Source organism: Tachysurus vachellii, chromosome 10, assembly GCF_030014155.1.
Source record: "Tachysurus vachellii isolate PV-2020 chromosome 10, HZAU_Pvac_v1, whole genome shotgun sequence".
NCBI lineage: Eukaryota > Metazoa > Chordata > Actinopteri > Siluriformes > Bagridae > Tachysurus > Tachysurus vachellii.
Genome location: NC_083469.1, coordinates 11,988,067 through 12,005,648, shown reverse-complemented (window position 1 = coordinate 12,005,648; position 17,582 = coordinate 11,988,067). Strand labels below are relative to the sequence as shown.

The 17,582-nt window shown below is 35.4% G+C and overlaps 1 protein-coding gene across 1 annotated transcript; it reads left to right on the top strand.

The window, feature by feature from the left end:
• The first annotated feature begins 6,765 nt into the window (after positions 1-6,765).
• LOC132852233 (uncharacterized protein C14orf132) lies at positions 6,766-17,376 on the top strand. The gene is made up of 2 exons (XM_060879313.1): positions 6,766-7,128; positions 16,045-17,376. The coding sequence occupies exons 1-2, from the start codon at positions 7,102-7,104 to the stop codon at positions 16,276-16,278; spliced, it is 261 nt and encodes an 86-aa protein (XP_060735296.1). The 5' UTR covers positions 6,766-7,101; the 3' UTR covers positions 16,279-17,376.
• The last annotated feature ends 206 nt before the right edge of the window (positions 17,377-17,582 follow it).

Sequence of the window (17,582 nt, the reverse complement as noted above, 5' to 3'; positions counted from 1 at the left end):
AGAGAAAAAACAGTGTGCAAAACAGCATGTAAACAGTTTGATGGATGTATATTGTTAGAGTGTGTATTTGGTGTAGGTCTGTACAGTCCATACAGTTGATGTGCATGTGTGTGTTGTGCTCAGTACAGTTCAGTTAAGTTATTGAGGAGTCTGATGGCTTGTGGAAGTATGCACGCTTAAGTATATGCTTACGTATGCATGCTTAAAAATAAGTACACATGCTTTGGCTGATATGCATACTTAATTTTTGAGTATGCATACTTAATTTTTGAGTATGCATATTATGCATTCTTTGAGTGAAGAAGAGGCTTTTATTTTCATTTCAACCATATATAGCTGTTGCAATACATTTACTAACATTTCCACATTTACTAAAAAAAATTCGCTGAGAAACTGACCCTGAAACACGTCGAGTACACGGACATGTTCAAATTATCGTATCAGGTTTACATGACACTAGAATCCAAATTCAGAGCATTTTGGGTTGTTCAGAGCATTTTGTGGTTGTAAAGGCATTTTACCACTGAATCCATGACTGTGTGTTAGTTAGAAACAAAACAGAGCCAGTATAAAACTAGTCACACAAGTAGTGCAGAAAAAAAAATTAAGATATTCATCATTGTATAATAAATGTGAAACTATTGGAGATCATATTGTGATATTATAAATTCTATATTAAAGTTTTCGCTAATAGTTTATTAATTAATTAATATTCATTATATCTAGGTAGACTTGCATTGCAAACAATAATATATAGATGGGTGACAAATTAAAGGATGAAACATCTCTTTTTGAGTGTTGGTCCTCAAACTGCCAAAACAGCTTCAGTGCACCTTGGCATATACAGTACTGTATATCTGCAACTTTACTGGAGTGATGAAGATATTCCCTGAGTTGGTGCTTTGAAGATGAGTGCTCTCTAACACAGTCTCAATTCTCTCAGAGAATTCAGTTGAGTTGTGTTCAGATGATATCCAGTGACTTTAAAGGGCAAAGCATATAGTTTTTTCCACAGTTTTTTCATAATCATCAAGACCATGTGCTCTGTGGATAGGAGCTTGTCATCCTGTAAGCAGTCCCTCCTATCAGATAGAAATGTTTCATCTTAGGATAAATGTGTTCAGATACAACAAACCTTTTGATTTACAATGAGCCTTCATACTAAGGGACAAGTAAGCCCAAAACCATAATTTAGTGGCTTTCACTCCAACACTGATCATGAAGAAAAATAAATAAATAACAGGACCCCACTGTACACAAGAGCTGACTGCAACCATGCAGAGAGACTGCATCTCTCTCAGAGAGGACCTCTGTTTACTCCTTCAACTACAGGAGGGCTGATATCTCAGCATGTATACTACTGAGTGAAGATTTCTCTACAAAGGAAAATCAATAGAAGATAAGTGTGTACTTGTTCAAACCCCACTGTTTTCTCTCTTAGAACTCAATCAGAGCCTAATCTAGTCCTGAAAACACATCATGTCTAAATCTACAGCCAGCGGTATACCATAGTTTAACAATGACAGAGCTAAGAAAGTCACTGTACATGCAACACAGAGCTCATGAGAGCTGATTGCTGGATGAAATATTCTAGGATTAACATTCAGTATATTCATAACTTTCACTGCACTTGAGTTTCTACAAGTCCAAGCTTCATTTCTACTACTGCTACTCTCTTGGTGGGGGAGAAGACAAAACAAAATGATCCCCACATTAGATTGCCATCCAATAACAAATATATTAAGATAGATGTATATTACAGTCACTAATACATGACAAAGCCATTGGTCCAGATGTTAGCAAACACCAAAACAACAAATATAACTCACCACTATCTCTACAGCAAAACCTAAACTAACCTCCAAAAAAAAGAAAAAGAAAGAACAATAAAACACAATTTGCTTTCTTAAGGTTACTAGCTCTAAAACCAAGAAAGATACAATCGACGAAAAGGATACAATCAACAAAAAAGTACTTAGCCCATTACAGACAAGTGAGAAAACCTCAAAAAAGACTACTACAGTACATGCTTGCACACAAAAGCTCAGTCCAATATACCCTACAACAGTCAATCACATGGTATAAAACTTAAGATTTCTCTCTCCTTCCATTTCTTGAGTGCAGGACAGGACTTTTTTGTGTGTGTGTGTGTGTTGTTTGTTGTGAAATGTTTTTGTGTTGAACTGTTTTTGTGTGCTGCCATTTTGGCCAGGACTCCCTGGTAGAAATAAATAATAAATAAATAAATTAATTTTCACTTTCTTTTAAACCATCCTCTAGCACACAACACTCCTAGATAGGAAACAGCTCCACCTAGGAACAAGGAAGAGAGAAACACATGCACACAAGTCAGTACGAGACACCCACTGACTAATGAAACACATAAGGGAAAAACCTTAACGAAATCTGTTTTATCAGTATGACGGGTGATACTGTAATAAAGTTGGTGAGGAAAGAAAAGCTGTCAGCATGAAAGCCTGTTTATGGTTATAATTTAAAAAAAAATTTAAATGTTCACGCTTACCTTGTGTTTCATTTGGATGTATGGCCACCCTGGAAGTTAATTACATTGGAAAGATGATGTCTTAGCTCGGAGCCTCAAAATTATTTCACAGCCTTTAAGAAGAGACCAGTCCACCCAAGCCTTGCTGGCACATGTAATTAACAGTATCCCAGAGGAAAGGGGAACTAGTTCCCTTAACATCGAAATGTGTTTTGTAAGTTGCTGCCCTCTACTGGAACATTCCCCACAGTTTTATTTTGTTTTGTTTTGAATTAATATTTCACATTTTGACCAGGAGGTCATGAATATATGCATGCTGGTGTTAATTATATATTCTGAATAACAGTGAGATGTTAAACAATTATTCAATAAGTAGCATGTATTCATTATTAGGGGGGCACGGTGGCTTAGTGGTTAGCACGTTCGCCTCACACCTCCAGGGTTGGGTGTTCGATTCCCGCCTCCACCTTGTGCATGTGGAGTTTGCATGTTCTCCCCGTGCCTCGGGGGTTTCCTCCGGGTAAAAGACATGCATGGTAGGTTGATTGACATCTCTGGAAAATTGTCCGTAGTGTGTGAGTTTGTGAGTGAATGAGAGTGTGTGTGCCCTGCGATGGGTTGGCACTCCGTCCAGGGTGTATCCTGCCTTGATGCCCGATGACGCCTGAGATAGGCACAGGCTCCCCGTGACCTGAGGTAGTTCAGATAAGCGGTAGAAAATGAGTGAGAGTGAGAGAGTATTCATTATTCTTAACACACAAATCCTCGGTGTAGCATGTGTAACTGACTGTGAAAATTAATTGATTAGGATAATTACTTTTCATATAACGGTCATGTAATGTCATCCATCTTAAATATTTATTGTTGCTTACAGAAATATTAAAGCCAAATTAGGTATGATCTGGAAGTGTTTCTGAGTAACTAATTAAGGGAACACTTAATCATTACAACATAGCACTAAGTCAATTAAGCATCAGGGATATCAGCCTGTCCAGTTAGGATGCATAAGTGATTGTGAGTGTTTCACCTGATTTGGAGCAAATGAAAATAACAACAGATGCACGGGAGAGGCAACAGCAAGACAAAAACAAAAAAGGAAATTTTGCAGGTGGTGGCCACAATTGCTCTCTCCTTATACTTCCTGATTTTTTTCAATCTAGTTTGTTGTTTGTTTGAGTCCTCATCATTACTTGTAGCATGAGACAGTACCTGCAACCAAGAAGGTTTGGTGATAGAGGTGTTAATGCGATTAACAGGCCCTCATGCTCCCCAGATCTGAATCCAGTGAGAGTTTAAAAGTTGGTTTTTTTTTTTCAAAAAATGATTTAAAAAAATGGTTTGATAATTAATGATAGAGATTAAATTAAATATATGTACACTTAACTCTCAAGAGTTCTTTAATAACTAAACCCTTACTTCTGAAAGCAGTTCTACATGGAAACAACTACAGTAGAAAAACATCTGTTGAAGTGAAAGTTCATTTCTAGCTTTTCATGCAATTGTGAAATTTGTTTTTATTCTAATTTATGATGAAAGTGAAGCCGAGGTAGAATCAGGCAAAGGTCTCTGCTGAGGTATGAGGTCTAATTATTTAAACATCTCATCATCAAATCATTCATCCTGTTGTATCACATATTTATATATTTTCATATTTAATTATGATATGCATGTTTATGCTGTCCATGTAGGAGTGCGCTTCAATGTTGAGTGGTTACTGAGGGATAAGGCAGGATGACCTTCTCTGAATGACCTCTTCAAACAAATACTGACAGCCTTTTAAGGACCCCTTACCATTGATCTTGCTAAACAAATGTGATCTGCTGCTAAATCACACTATGATTAAATTACACTTCCTGCCTTAGGTTTCTGAATGAAAAGAAAGCACAAAATCAATATTTAACCCAAATATATTTCTATTTTATATACTACCATGGCATATTTAAAGCACTAACCAATGCAGATTTGTAACAGAAATCTAGAAAAGTTATTTGACTTAGAAAGAAGAACCCTGCCATCCTCACATAGCAATAGAGTTACAATTATTATGCATTAGGTCACATTTTATGACCCCTGTGTTGGTATTTGTTTTTTGCAGATTTTTTTATGTGTTCTGGACACACTTTGGTTTTAGGTTCCAACACAAACACCACACTAGCATTGTGAACATTATCATTAATCACATCAGCCAAAAGTGAGCTATAAATGTGTTTCCTCTGTTCTGTAGGTCTGCCATAAACGAATCATTCAGATGGTGCAGACAGGGTTTTGGATGCAAATGCAAGGTTTTATTAAACAAAGTCGACAAATCCAACAGGGTAAAAGAAAATAAAAATCAACAGACAGGTAATGTATCATGTACTGATGCTATGCAGGATACCAGAGCATAGACGTGTGTCAAGAAGATAGAGTACTTTTAGTGTTCTCTTTCAGTTTCTATGTCAGTGCTTGTGTTGATTTCCAGTAATGCCATCACAGAGGATGACTTGCAGCCCTGTTTATGGATTGCTTCAAGAATGGACCCAGTTTTGGTGGTTTGTTGTAAATATTCCAGACCAAACAAAGGCCATTCCAAGCCACATTCACTGGCCATTGGAAGACAGACACTGACACTGTCACTGTTCAGTACATTACTCACACTATTGTTTATTATGTTGATGTAATTCTTTATGAGAATTGTGATAATTGCAAATAGGTGGTTGTTAATTACAACTACAGTATATCACATGAAGGAAGTAGCAGGTCTTGTGATGGGTCATGTGACTGGGTTTGTAGCATGTTGTTTGTATAAGGATCTGAGGATATGATATTTGTGTTGGTTTATGGCATAAATGTAACAAGAAGTCAGGAGAGCTTCCCCTCCTTGTCTATATGCACTTGTCTGCTTTGTTTCTGTGTAAACATCAAGTCACAGAAACTCATTTATATATGCATTTATTTATTTTAATTCTATAGACTGTGTAAATTGTATTCAGGACTTTTATTTTAGCACTTATTTGCTGAGTTGTATAATGACAGCAGAACAACATTTTAAGATAAGTGTGAGCCTTCTATTATCACAGCCTCCTCTGTTTTTCACAGAAAAGTATCACAGAACACCTCATAGTGTCTTGTATCAATAATTGCAGTAGCTAATCTGATTCCAGTTTCAGTAATTGCCCACATTAGTTTCTCAAGGGGTTGTCAGTTGTCCATATGTGAATGTCTAAAGGCTAAAAATAAGATAAAATATGTTATAGTTAAAGTAGAATCTAAAACCTGCAGTTTAAAAAAAATAAGTCATTTCTGTTACATATGCCTTGCTAAACTATAGTCTAGAGTAGCAGCACAGTGGAATAGAGGATGCTGGAACCCTTGTGGAAGGTCTAATTCTCTTGGGGCTTGTCCCATGGATTAAACAGATGACCTTCTTTTTTCAAGTATAGAGCAAATAGGCTTTCTTACTTGTTGAAAGCTGACCATTCCCTTACTCCCTGAACACAAAACTCTTCAGCAAAGTACTCTAAAGATAAATCTTTCAGCCAATAAAAACTGTAATTTTGCAAAAATACAGTGTTGCTAATAGTTTAATACAATTTTAAAGTATTGTACACAATGCTAAACCTAAAGTGCACAGATTAGGTTTCAGGAATATAAACCTCCTAGTGCTTACTGCAATAGATAGATGGGACTGAACACAATGTCTTATGTTATTCCTTAGCATGCAATTCTGTATGATGACAAATGGCACTCCAGGGCAGTTGTGCTGGACAGACAAAGCACTCAGCCTGCTGTGTTTGCTGCTTTTATGTCTGGAGGGTATCCAGACAGGGAACAAGTCTCTCCATCATTCATATCATAAACTCAAACATGCACTGTATTTACATACTTCGAAGTCTTCAAAAGAGGCACACAAATGCCTTTCCACTTAGCCTTACTAATGAGAGATGACAGAGGGACATTCCAAGGCCTGAATGATGCTCTGAACATTGGCTTCTTTGCCTAATGGGGGTTTAATGGGGGTGTATTTGCCTAATGGGGGTGTCTTACAACCAGCTTTCATGTGCTCTGGAGGTCTACTGTAAGTCATGCAGAACCAGGTGGGCCTGAGCTGTATGAGAGAGAGAGAGAGAGAGAGAGAGAGAGAGAGAGAGAGAGAGAGAGAGAGAGAGAGAGAGAGAGACCTTTAGGCACATGCAATGCATCAACTTGAAATATTTAAAAAATCTTGAGGTGGGTTGAGGCAGAAAGAAAAAGAGAGACAGAGAATGGGGAGATGGGTAAGGGGGCGTTTTAGGTGCTTGTAATGCATCAACTTAAAATATTTACAAAATCCAGACAAAGGAGGGAAAGAGACAAAGAGACTGAGGCAGAGAAAGGCTGAGAGAGAGAGAGAGAGAGAGAGAGAGAGAGAGCGCGCGCATGGACGCTTTATTCTCTCCGTTTCGTTTATGTGTATCGGTGTGTTTCAGGACAGTAAAATGTATTCTGGTCTTAATATGTATAAGTTTCTAAGAGTCTCGTCTCTCCACTGAACTCCGCTCATGGTGCTCGGACACATAGCGCCATTTACGTGCATATTCTTCACCTCCTCGCGGATCAGCTGAACAAAAGTCTCCACAATGGATCTTACATTTATGGCTACGCAGGTATGTAAAAGATATATATGTATATTTTCTAATTTCCCTCCCACCAAAAAAAACACGCGAACAGGTGCTATAATTACTTACCCTGTAACTTTATCCGGGGAGGGAGGGCGTGGCCCATGTGCACGCGCAAACACAGCAAGCACCTGCTGGAAAAACCTACATTTCCCATTAAACAGGGGAATTACATGTAAACTCTTACTTTCAAAGTCTTGTTAGATTTGACGTGTAATTTAAGTATAAATTCGTGGTTTCCATCTTGCATGGATACAATAGGATATATACATTTCCATAGTCCCTTTACCAAAAAAGCTGCTCTACATAAGGAAAAGCTGTATCAGTGTATTATTCAGGCAGAAAAACACTGCTGTACACGTCCAAAATGACTTCCTTTGATCTTTAGACGCATACACGTGCACTGTACTTTATCACGATGCACGTACATAGCGCATTCCTATTCCATAACATACGACATGTTAATGTTTGTAATCTTTTCTTTTCTGTATATTTTGTATCTATAAAAGATCAACACTATTCATTTGTTTCCTCATTTTCGCTCAAAGAGCCCTAGACTTTTGTTATGCAATAACAAAAATGTAATAAAAGCCAATAAATCACTTTTCTTCAATTCCCTAATTCCTAAAGAAACAAATATTTTGTTTGGTACTATTGTTAACCCCCAAACGATCACATGCAATATTTGAATGAATTAGTACAGTGTTGGATTAGTCCTGTTAATGTGTTGAATTTACTTTTAACTTGTACATACTTCAGTAAAACAACATTTACTCTGTAGAATTCATGCCTGGGGGTTAAAATAACACCAACATTGTTTAGTTCTATCTTTAAATAAAAATTTACTGTCAGAGGTCATTTGCCAATGGGGATTTTGTTGGCTGTTCATTTCCTGGAACGCAAAAAAAGGAAGTTGTTTAACATTGAATGTATATGTGTTCTAAACTTCTGTGTAAATGTTTTGGCCTAAATGTCATCCCTTTAGTGCATGTTCCTTTAAAAAAAACATTTTTACCTTGACTGGGCACAGAACCCAAGGACAGCACTTTTTTCTCAATGTTAACAGTCTAATGCAGACTGAAGTTGATGCTTTGTGACAAAGTTAAAAAGCTCATTTGAAAAGTGCTGTTATCTTCTGGTTAAAACCTGTACAACAGAGAAGCCTTCATTGATTGACATTTAGGAACTTTTTAGGAATCGTTGTAATGCTGAGCAAGTATGTGTGTGTGTGTGTGTGTGTGTGTGTGTGTGTGTGTGTAAATTTTACTGATTGATATGCTTTCACTGTAAAGCTACATTACAACACAGCATTACAAAATAATTTTAGAAATCAAGCTATATTTCCTTTAAGGGTCACACACCCCATCTTTGCATATGGGGTATCCATGGAGGACTAGATTCCCTTATTTCTCACCTTAAAACAATTCAGTGCTGCTATGAGAAAGACACTGCATTTCAAAGTGTGTAGCAATCCCTATATCTCTATGTAGCCCTATATCTGTGAACTGTCGTATTGTTTGGATAAAAAATGAATCTTAATGATCACATTTGGATATGTGATACTTCCACAGACAAATCTGATATGTCTTACATTCTGACTTGCATTTCTTTAACAGTTCTTGCAGACACTAAATGTCTGTAAGGTGTAGCTTTTATGACAGTAAGGAACATGCAATCAGAAGAAAGCTTTCTGTTATGAAACATGATATTTATTTGAAAACACTAAGCACTGTGAGTGGTTTGTCATATGATGATTTTCAGACTAGATTTCGGAGATCGTAATATATATAGATGTTGGAGCAGAGAAGGACACAGAGTTTTGTGAGAAACAGGTAACTTTAGGTAGAAGTCCCTTAGGCTCTGAAGGTGTATTACATTCTATCAGTTGATTTGCAGAATTTTTAACTGTTACCGTACACCTTAACAATTATTCATAGAAGTCCAAAGACTTTTGATGATTTATGTCTCCCTTAGTTTCTTACTAACTTGCCTCACTGCATAGCATGTCATTGCCAATATTTATGAACCATAAAAATTCCCAATTCATCTTTATATCACCTGAACAAACATAATAAGCCATAATAAGCCTTATTTATACAGTGGACCTGACTGTATCAAACCTTAATGCTTTGCTAATTGTATTTTTGCACTTTACGCTACGGCCATTTGACCTGATTGTCATTTTGCATGACAAATATAATGCAAAAGAAATATTCTGCCTGCAGAGCCTCCACAGAGTAATAAACAAGCATTTATTACACATCCAACACAGTTACAATGGTCTGGCCCCGGCTTACCTCGCCGATTTAATAACGATCTACCAACCAACCAGAACTCTCTGCTCCTCTGGACATACCTCTCTGGTCATTCCCAAGTACAAATATAAAAAGTTTGGAGGCCGGTCATTTGGCGTCCAGGGACCAAAGCTGTGGAACACACTTCCGGCACACATACGATGCATCACTGTGCTGTTTTTAAATCGCAGTTGAAAACTCATTTATTCATACAAGCTTTTAACATGTAGCCCCTGATTCAACTGCTATTTTACTGTATGTTCATTGTGTTCTTATATTTTGTCTATTGCTGTTTTACTGGAAAGCAATTCTTTTGGTTGTTGTAAGGTGCTCTATAAATAAAATTTGATTGATTGATTGATTGATTGTTACTAAAACAATCTCATTCAGGGCAAATTTTGTGGCAGATTAATTTTTTTTTTCCATGTAATAACATTTAAGATTTCATTTCCTTGGTGTGTAATTCATGCCATAAGGATTGTCTGACACACATTTCTTTTAAAGCAAGGCAAGTTTACTTATATATATATATATTACATTTCATAAACAAGGTAATTCAAAGTGCTTTATACAAATAAAATAAAGTATATAACAGACAATAAAATCATATAGAAAATAATGAATTAATATTTTTTATTTTAATGAATAACTTCTTAGATAAGATCAAGTAAATTAACAGTGGTTAGATTTTTTTTTTTTTTTTGCTATACACTGAATACATTTGGGTTTGAGATCAAAACATGAGTCGACAGATCAGAATTTTAGCTTCATTTTCATGTTTGTATTTTGTATTCCCTTCTTGCAGATCTCAGCACATGTCACAGTTTTCAGCACTACTGTATATGTTATGTTTTGGTTCATGTCTTGTCTCTGACCTTGACATGTCATCGGCACTTAACTGTTTTGTTGTTGAAAAGGATACACCAACATGAAAATCAGAAAGGTGCCTATCCAAGAGGAACAAGTCATTTAGAATCTGTGTCTTGAAGTATTAGGCATCATCAGTACAATAATCTGGAAAATTAAAAAAAAAAAAAAAAGCTACTGGTGTACTAGCAGGTACTAGCAGAAAGAATCAGAAGGCCAGACTGTAATTTGTAGACGTACAGAGGTGTAGTTGGAACAAAGATTAACCAAAATTATGTACAGTAAAGGTCATAGTGTGGAAAAAGAAAGGATCTGTTCATCGTCCAAAACATATGAGCTCATCAGTCAAGCCCAGTAAAGGTAGTGTCATGACCTGGGTTTTCATGGCTACTTCTGGAACAAGCTCACTAATTTTTATTGATGATGTAGCAGCAGAATGAGTTCAGAAATCTACAGAAACATTCTGTCTGCCAATTTACTGTGAAATACATCCAATTTAAATTGGAGGGACTTCATCAGGCTGCAAGACACTGACCGAGAACACACTGCCAACACAACAAAGGACAAGGGAAAGGATAAAGTGAAAGGTTTTAGAATGGGTGAATCAATCACCAGACTTTAACCTAATTGAGCATGCATTTCACCTCCTGAACAAGACCCCCTTCCCCCACCCCTTAAGATTCTTGAAGAAGTGCACAGTTTGGTGATGTCATTGGGTTGCCAGCCTAATACAGTTATTGCAAGCGAAGGATTTGACACCAAATATTACGTACTTACTTTAAGTCTATTCGCTCCAGTACTTTTCTTCTACGTTTTTTAACACATCTAGACATAAATATCAGGAAAAAACGGAAAATCTGATCTGATCTGGTCGACTCATATTGATCAAAAAACTACAAAAGAATTGGCCTTGCCATTACAATACCTTCAGGGGGGACTGGAGATATTATATATTGTTACATATTATATATTGCGTGCACTAGGTCCAAATTGTTACATAACTAAGAGATCATTGCATTAGTCCAGCTGACTTTATGGATAAGAAAGCAGTCTGTTAATGGCTCACATATACAGTGTCCTTTTAAATTAAACCCGAATGTTTGTACTTGTTTAATGTAGTACGGTTCGCAGGTGTAAACCTGATTTAACCTGATTTTACAGCTTGTGAGTTTCATTTTATTGTAGAACTGAGCTATATATAAGGAATAATCTGAACCCAAGGACAAAGATGGAGTTCTACAGTAATACCATGTGTTCAGGATATTTGAACCAAGGGGGGAACAGTCAAAATTACTGATGATTTGGCTCAGAATAGAACTTTGCACCATTCTCAACAACACAAATAAAAAAACAAAAAACATAGAAAAATAGAGACGGTGATGATGTAATTTACTGACCTTTAACTAAAGGATTACTGGTTGGTAGGTAAGGTAGATAAGCTGCCAGAAGCATTATAACAATTAATTCTACAAATCACTTTTTGTATTAATTTGTAATTATATAGTAATAAGTTCACAAAATCATGATTCACAGTTGTTGGTAATTTTGTAATTAATTTGAGCACATAATTAGCTCCATATCTTTGAATTGTATTAAAGTTAAAAAAATATGAAACATTCTGCCTTCTATAAAATCACTTCTACCCTCACCCTAAAGTTGCTCATTGTAACATGCATATAGAGCAAAGATTTACAATGGAGCCAAAACACTGGCACTAATCTAATCACCTACTTTAAGATTTCAGCAACTTTTACTCAAACTTTTTTCTCATTTTGTTTATTTGCTTTTAAAGACCCTGTTACCAAAAAACTGTATAATATAATAATACATTATATAACATACAATAATAATAATAATAATAATAATAATAATAATAATAATAATAATAATAATAATTGAGCTCAATAAACCGCACAAATAATTGTGCAATAAACCGATGGACGATGGAATCCGAAAGAAAAGCAATAACACTCTTTTTTCTCCCTCTTTCAGTTACCAAGAAGATCTATTTTATGGTTAACAAGTTACCCTAGCAACAAGCTAGAGACAACTGACTACATGAAGAGCACATTAAAAGGGCCAGTTAAGCATTTGGCAAATTTATATTAAAAGCATTTAGAGATTGCATGAATACACTCATGTTAACTGCTGTCTGTGCTTCCTGTTTTACCGTTATTCAGAGTATTCAAAGTTTCATCATCCACGTATGTAGGCTGCTTATGGTGTCATGTTTAATAGATGGACACTAATGTGCATATAAAGACTGAGCTATTATAGCATATTCTAAAATACTGTATACTCAGTACTCAAAAAGTACTGTATATATTAAAAACTAAATAAAACTCAAACCAATGCCAAAAAAAAGATATATATTATGTCTGTGTTAAAGTTGAAAAATGTTTAATTTGAGAAATAACACTGAGTCTGCTAGTAAATATGATTTGATTAATGTTAAGGTATACCAAGATGGGTTTCTCTGGCTAAAACAACACTGGTGTAAAACACATGATTCAGCTGATACAGAAATTGTTCTGACAGTGACAGAACAAATGCTGAAAGAGTTTTTCTTAAAAGAGAGCCTTATTCGTCCCAGTACATATATCATTCCTTTACAATTTGACAGATACACTGTATGTGCACATGTGGAAATTCAGATACTTAAAGAGCCCTAAATTGTCTGTTTCAGAATCACCTTGCCTTTAAACAATATTAAATCCCACAGCTTAGTGAAATAACTATAGCTCAGTTCATTAATATTAGGAACAGAACCAATACCTGAATAATGCAGAAAGGGCAGAGCGCTTGATGCTGTGAAGGAGAAGTAAGATGCATGTAAGATCCATCAGTCCATGTACTGTGACAACAGCAGCAGTAGTATGCCTGTGTATTATTGGTTGACTCTGTAGAATATGTGCATTAAAAAATAAGTGACAGGCTTTAAATCTAAAAAGCATTTTCATGTCAGAGGTTCATCTAATACACACTCACTTAAAACAGAGTTTCATCATGTATTATTTAAAAAGGTACAATTGTATAGAAAGAGCATATCCTCACCTTTTCCACTGTTTAGTTTTAATGAGATAATATTCTTACTTTGTGTAGAAAAGCTGCCATTACTTTTATATCCATTATCAGTGGCACAAACATAGTGGTTTATTTTAGTGGGTCTGTATCCTAGCAACACATATTATGTAATTATTGGTATTTTTTATGATATTTGGGCCTGCTGATAAATGTTTGTTGTGTTTACTCAGGTATTTCACTGCTTTCCTGTTAGCATGTACTTGATGGATTGTGAATACTTTGGCACATCAGTTACATTTGGACAAAACAATATTTATATAATTTATCATGAAACAGTTCAAATGGGCTAATAAACTCAGGGAAGGTCTATCTTTTATTCGCAATGACTGTGTATAATTTTGCATTAACAAGAGACTTTATTGTTGGCTATAGCAATGATCCCCAATAACATGGTGCCTTGCAATGTTGAAGTCTCCCATTCAGGGTGTGTTTCTGCATCTATCCCTGACTAGGATAAATCAGTTACTGAAGGTGAATGAATAAAATCAGCCTGATGTAAATTAATTGTTCTTAAGAATCAGTAGAATATAGTTTATTATTTTAGTACAGTAAAAAAATATTAAAAAATCAGAAAACCCTTAGAGTAATATAGTTAGCTGACATTTACCATTTTTAATATTTATTTTTCTTTTGATGGCTTCTTTATTAATGCCATGCTGAACCCCTTAAATTGCTAGAACTTCATAATTCTTCATAATTAATTATCATTTCCAATACTTTTATTGCAGTTGTGCTTTGAATGAAGATGAATTACTACTACATCTAATACAACAAACAATTGTAGTCATAAACAAGTGAAATGTTTATAATGTGTTTCACTGTTTGTACTATACAGTATATACAGCATCTGAAACACTCCATTGCCTAAGAAAACAGTACAAATGTTGAGCAAAATAGTGGGATACCACTTCCAGTAAATGCATTATGAGAGCCTTAAAAGCATTGGAAATTTCAGTGTCTGGTTCTGCGCTCTTACATAATTGCTCAGGTGTATCCGGATGGCCATAAGGGCTTTAATTACTTCCATTACTGTTTGGCCCACTCACCCATCTCCAGAGACAGCCTCATTATGTAAGTTCAGAATAGAACAGTTTAAATAGAATTATTATTGTTTATATATATATATATATATATATCACTAGGTCTGTCTTGTTATTGCATCACTTATAGACGTGATGTATTGTATCCGCAGACTAGTGAATGCAATTACCTCAACCTGTTTCCAATTCAGTATTTTGTAACATCACATGTGCCATGAATAGATACTGATTTGGAATAAATATGAGTATATGAGGGTATGAGGGTATGAACTGCTTCAGCAACTGCTACCAGGCTACAACAATTACTGTTGTCAGAAATCAATACATTTAAATGCATTTTCCATGTTTAGTCCCTATAACACATTAGCTATCAATTACAAATAATAGTGGCATCATAATCATAATATATTTTTCTAATGGCTCTTATTTAGATTATGCCAAAGAAGCCCCCTGTAATTACTAAGGCCCAGCAGAAACATCTCGACCATTTCAGTGGTTCTGTAATACAGTTCTGCAGATAATGTTAGATTTCACATCGCTCTTCAACAAACTATGCTTATTTTTATCATTATAACATCAGGATGAAAAGTAATAGTGTTATAGATATAGAATAAAAAATATATAGCATATATGTATAGTCATATACTCTGCTTTCTTTATATTTTTCTTTTCCCAACATAGAAGATATAAGCCATAAGTCATAAAACTATAAAAAGATTACAAGTAATCTGAAAAGGACACTAACATCCTTTCATGCCATGAATTTCAATTCAAGGATGAGTCATCCAACTGTGTGCCAACAAAACTTTTTAGAGTCTTTGCATAACTTAGCCTTAATCCTGTCATCCGGTTACTCCGAAGTTAGGTTCATGACTCTTTCCATCATGCTATGAAACTGCGGGTTAAATGATGGTTCCTACTGTATTTATCTTTACATCTCTTTTCATGCCTTAAATCTATTTTAGATTTGTGAAGACACTTCAACTCATACGGTAATTATAGTCAGTATGAATATATGCTTGTTACATCTTACATTACTGTAAGATGTAACAAGCTGTAATTGTCTTAAATAGTAACTTGTAAATTGTAACATACTGTAATTGTCTTAAATACTTTAACTTTCTCCTTTTTAAATATTCAATAAACATTAATTAAGCATATGTTAACCACAGGTTTTGCATGTGTGAAAATATACATGAGGGTTATATAAAAAATCTGTTCCAATTTGCCAGTAGTTCTGAGAGGTGATTGAGGTAAGCTTAAATAATCAATTTAATAAGGATATGCAAATGCTTTGGGAAGCATGGTCACGGGAAATGTATTATTTTCTAAATGGAGAGAGATCGTGCCAATAAAATGACTGGTTCTCAAAATGTGTCCTTCACTTAATGTGTTCTGGCTTGTTAATCACACTCAGAGTTAAACAGACTTTTAACTAAGTGAGCATAGCAAAGATTTATGAATTGATTTAGTAGATAGGAAACAATTCTATCTCTCTATTGCATATTTTATTTTTAAAAAGCATATTCTTTCTGCCAGTACCAAACTACAACATGAACTTAATTTAAAGTTTTCTTTAGCATTTTATTGGTATGAAAATGTTTACCTTTTTTATACAGATCCCAGTTATGACAGGAGCATTCATGGACTCATCACCCAACGATGATTACAGCACTGAACATTCTCTCTTCAACTCATCTGCCAGTGTGAATGCGGCTCCCATGACCTTAGTTCCGAATCAACACGATGAGCAGCAGCGCGTCTCCACTGATGCTATCTGGCTGTGGATCGCCATCATTGCCACTATTGGGAACATTGTGGTGGTTGGAGTGGTTTACGCATTCACTTTCTGATCTGTCCATTTAAAGAAACTTTATTGGAAATGTTGTGTTGGTTTTGATGATAAACATGATGAACATTTGCACACAAAACCTTCCCTTCTACAATGTTATTTCAAAGCTTACACTTCAGTAAGCTGTGTTTGTTTATTCTGAAGATGTTCAAATGGATTAACTGGCTTTAGGTGCTGAACCTTCTTCAGTATCCCAGAAGACCTTAGAAGCAATTAAGAGGAGTGTTCTTCAATTATTTGGATGACAGGACAGCAAATCTTTAAACATTAAACGAAAGCAAGGGACAGACACACACACACACACACACACACACACACACACACACACAGTCAAACACTAAGAAAGTGGTTTGTGTATTAGTATTAGACATTATAACAACACTTCTCTAGTGGTTATGATAAAAGATGAATCTCTTCTGTATAAAAATGTTTCCTAGTTACACATTTCATTCTGTATAACATTCAGCTATATTACTTTGTATAACACTATATGTTTAAAAGACAGTCTAGTTGATTGAATTCAAATACTAGATATTTAAATATTTTTGCATCAATTATCTTTTTTCTAGGCCTCTGTCATTACGTACCTTATCCCAGAGTCCCTTTTCTGTGTTGAAATCTCCTATGCAGTTGTTGCTATGGTGATTAATCCTGTCTAATTAAGGACATGAAGTGACTCTCCTACAGCCAAGAAAAAGAAAGCTCCAGAAGATGTTGCCCTAGCTGTTGACCCTCTTATTATTCACCCAGCTGTTTTACTTCTTCTGGTTGAAGAGAACTATCCAGGGAAAAAGCCATAAGTGCATATTATGTTCAATTATAGTGTTACTTTATGGGTTGCCATGGAGAAGGTTGGATGGGGTACATAAACGGGGAACTAAAATGCCTCCACAGAGCTCTGGTTCTCTAATCTGCTTCCAGGGAAATTTTTGGAGCAGAATAGTCAGGTCTGTAATCAAGCCCAAGAAAAAGTAATGTATTTAAACATATCTTGTCTTTAAATGCACTTTCACCGAATCACATTATACGGTTATGGTAAAAAAACGAAATGTAATGTTCCCAACATTATTCCAATAATAATGTACTGAAAGGGAAGTTATGATTAAGAAAATTATAGTGATTTATAAGGATTTCTTTTCTGAAGGCCACCTGCTAATCAACCCACTTTTGCCTAATAAATGATGCACTTGTGAAACCATGGCTGTTCTTATTGATTTACCGCTTCACTCGTAATAAATGGCCACTAAGTTCCTAAGCTGCTGATCAAGTTTTTACTCATGAATTCATTCTTCATTCTCATGAATA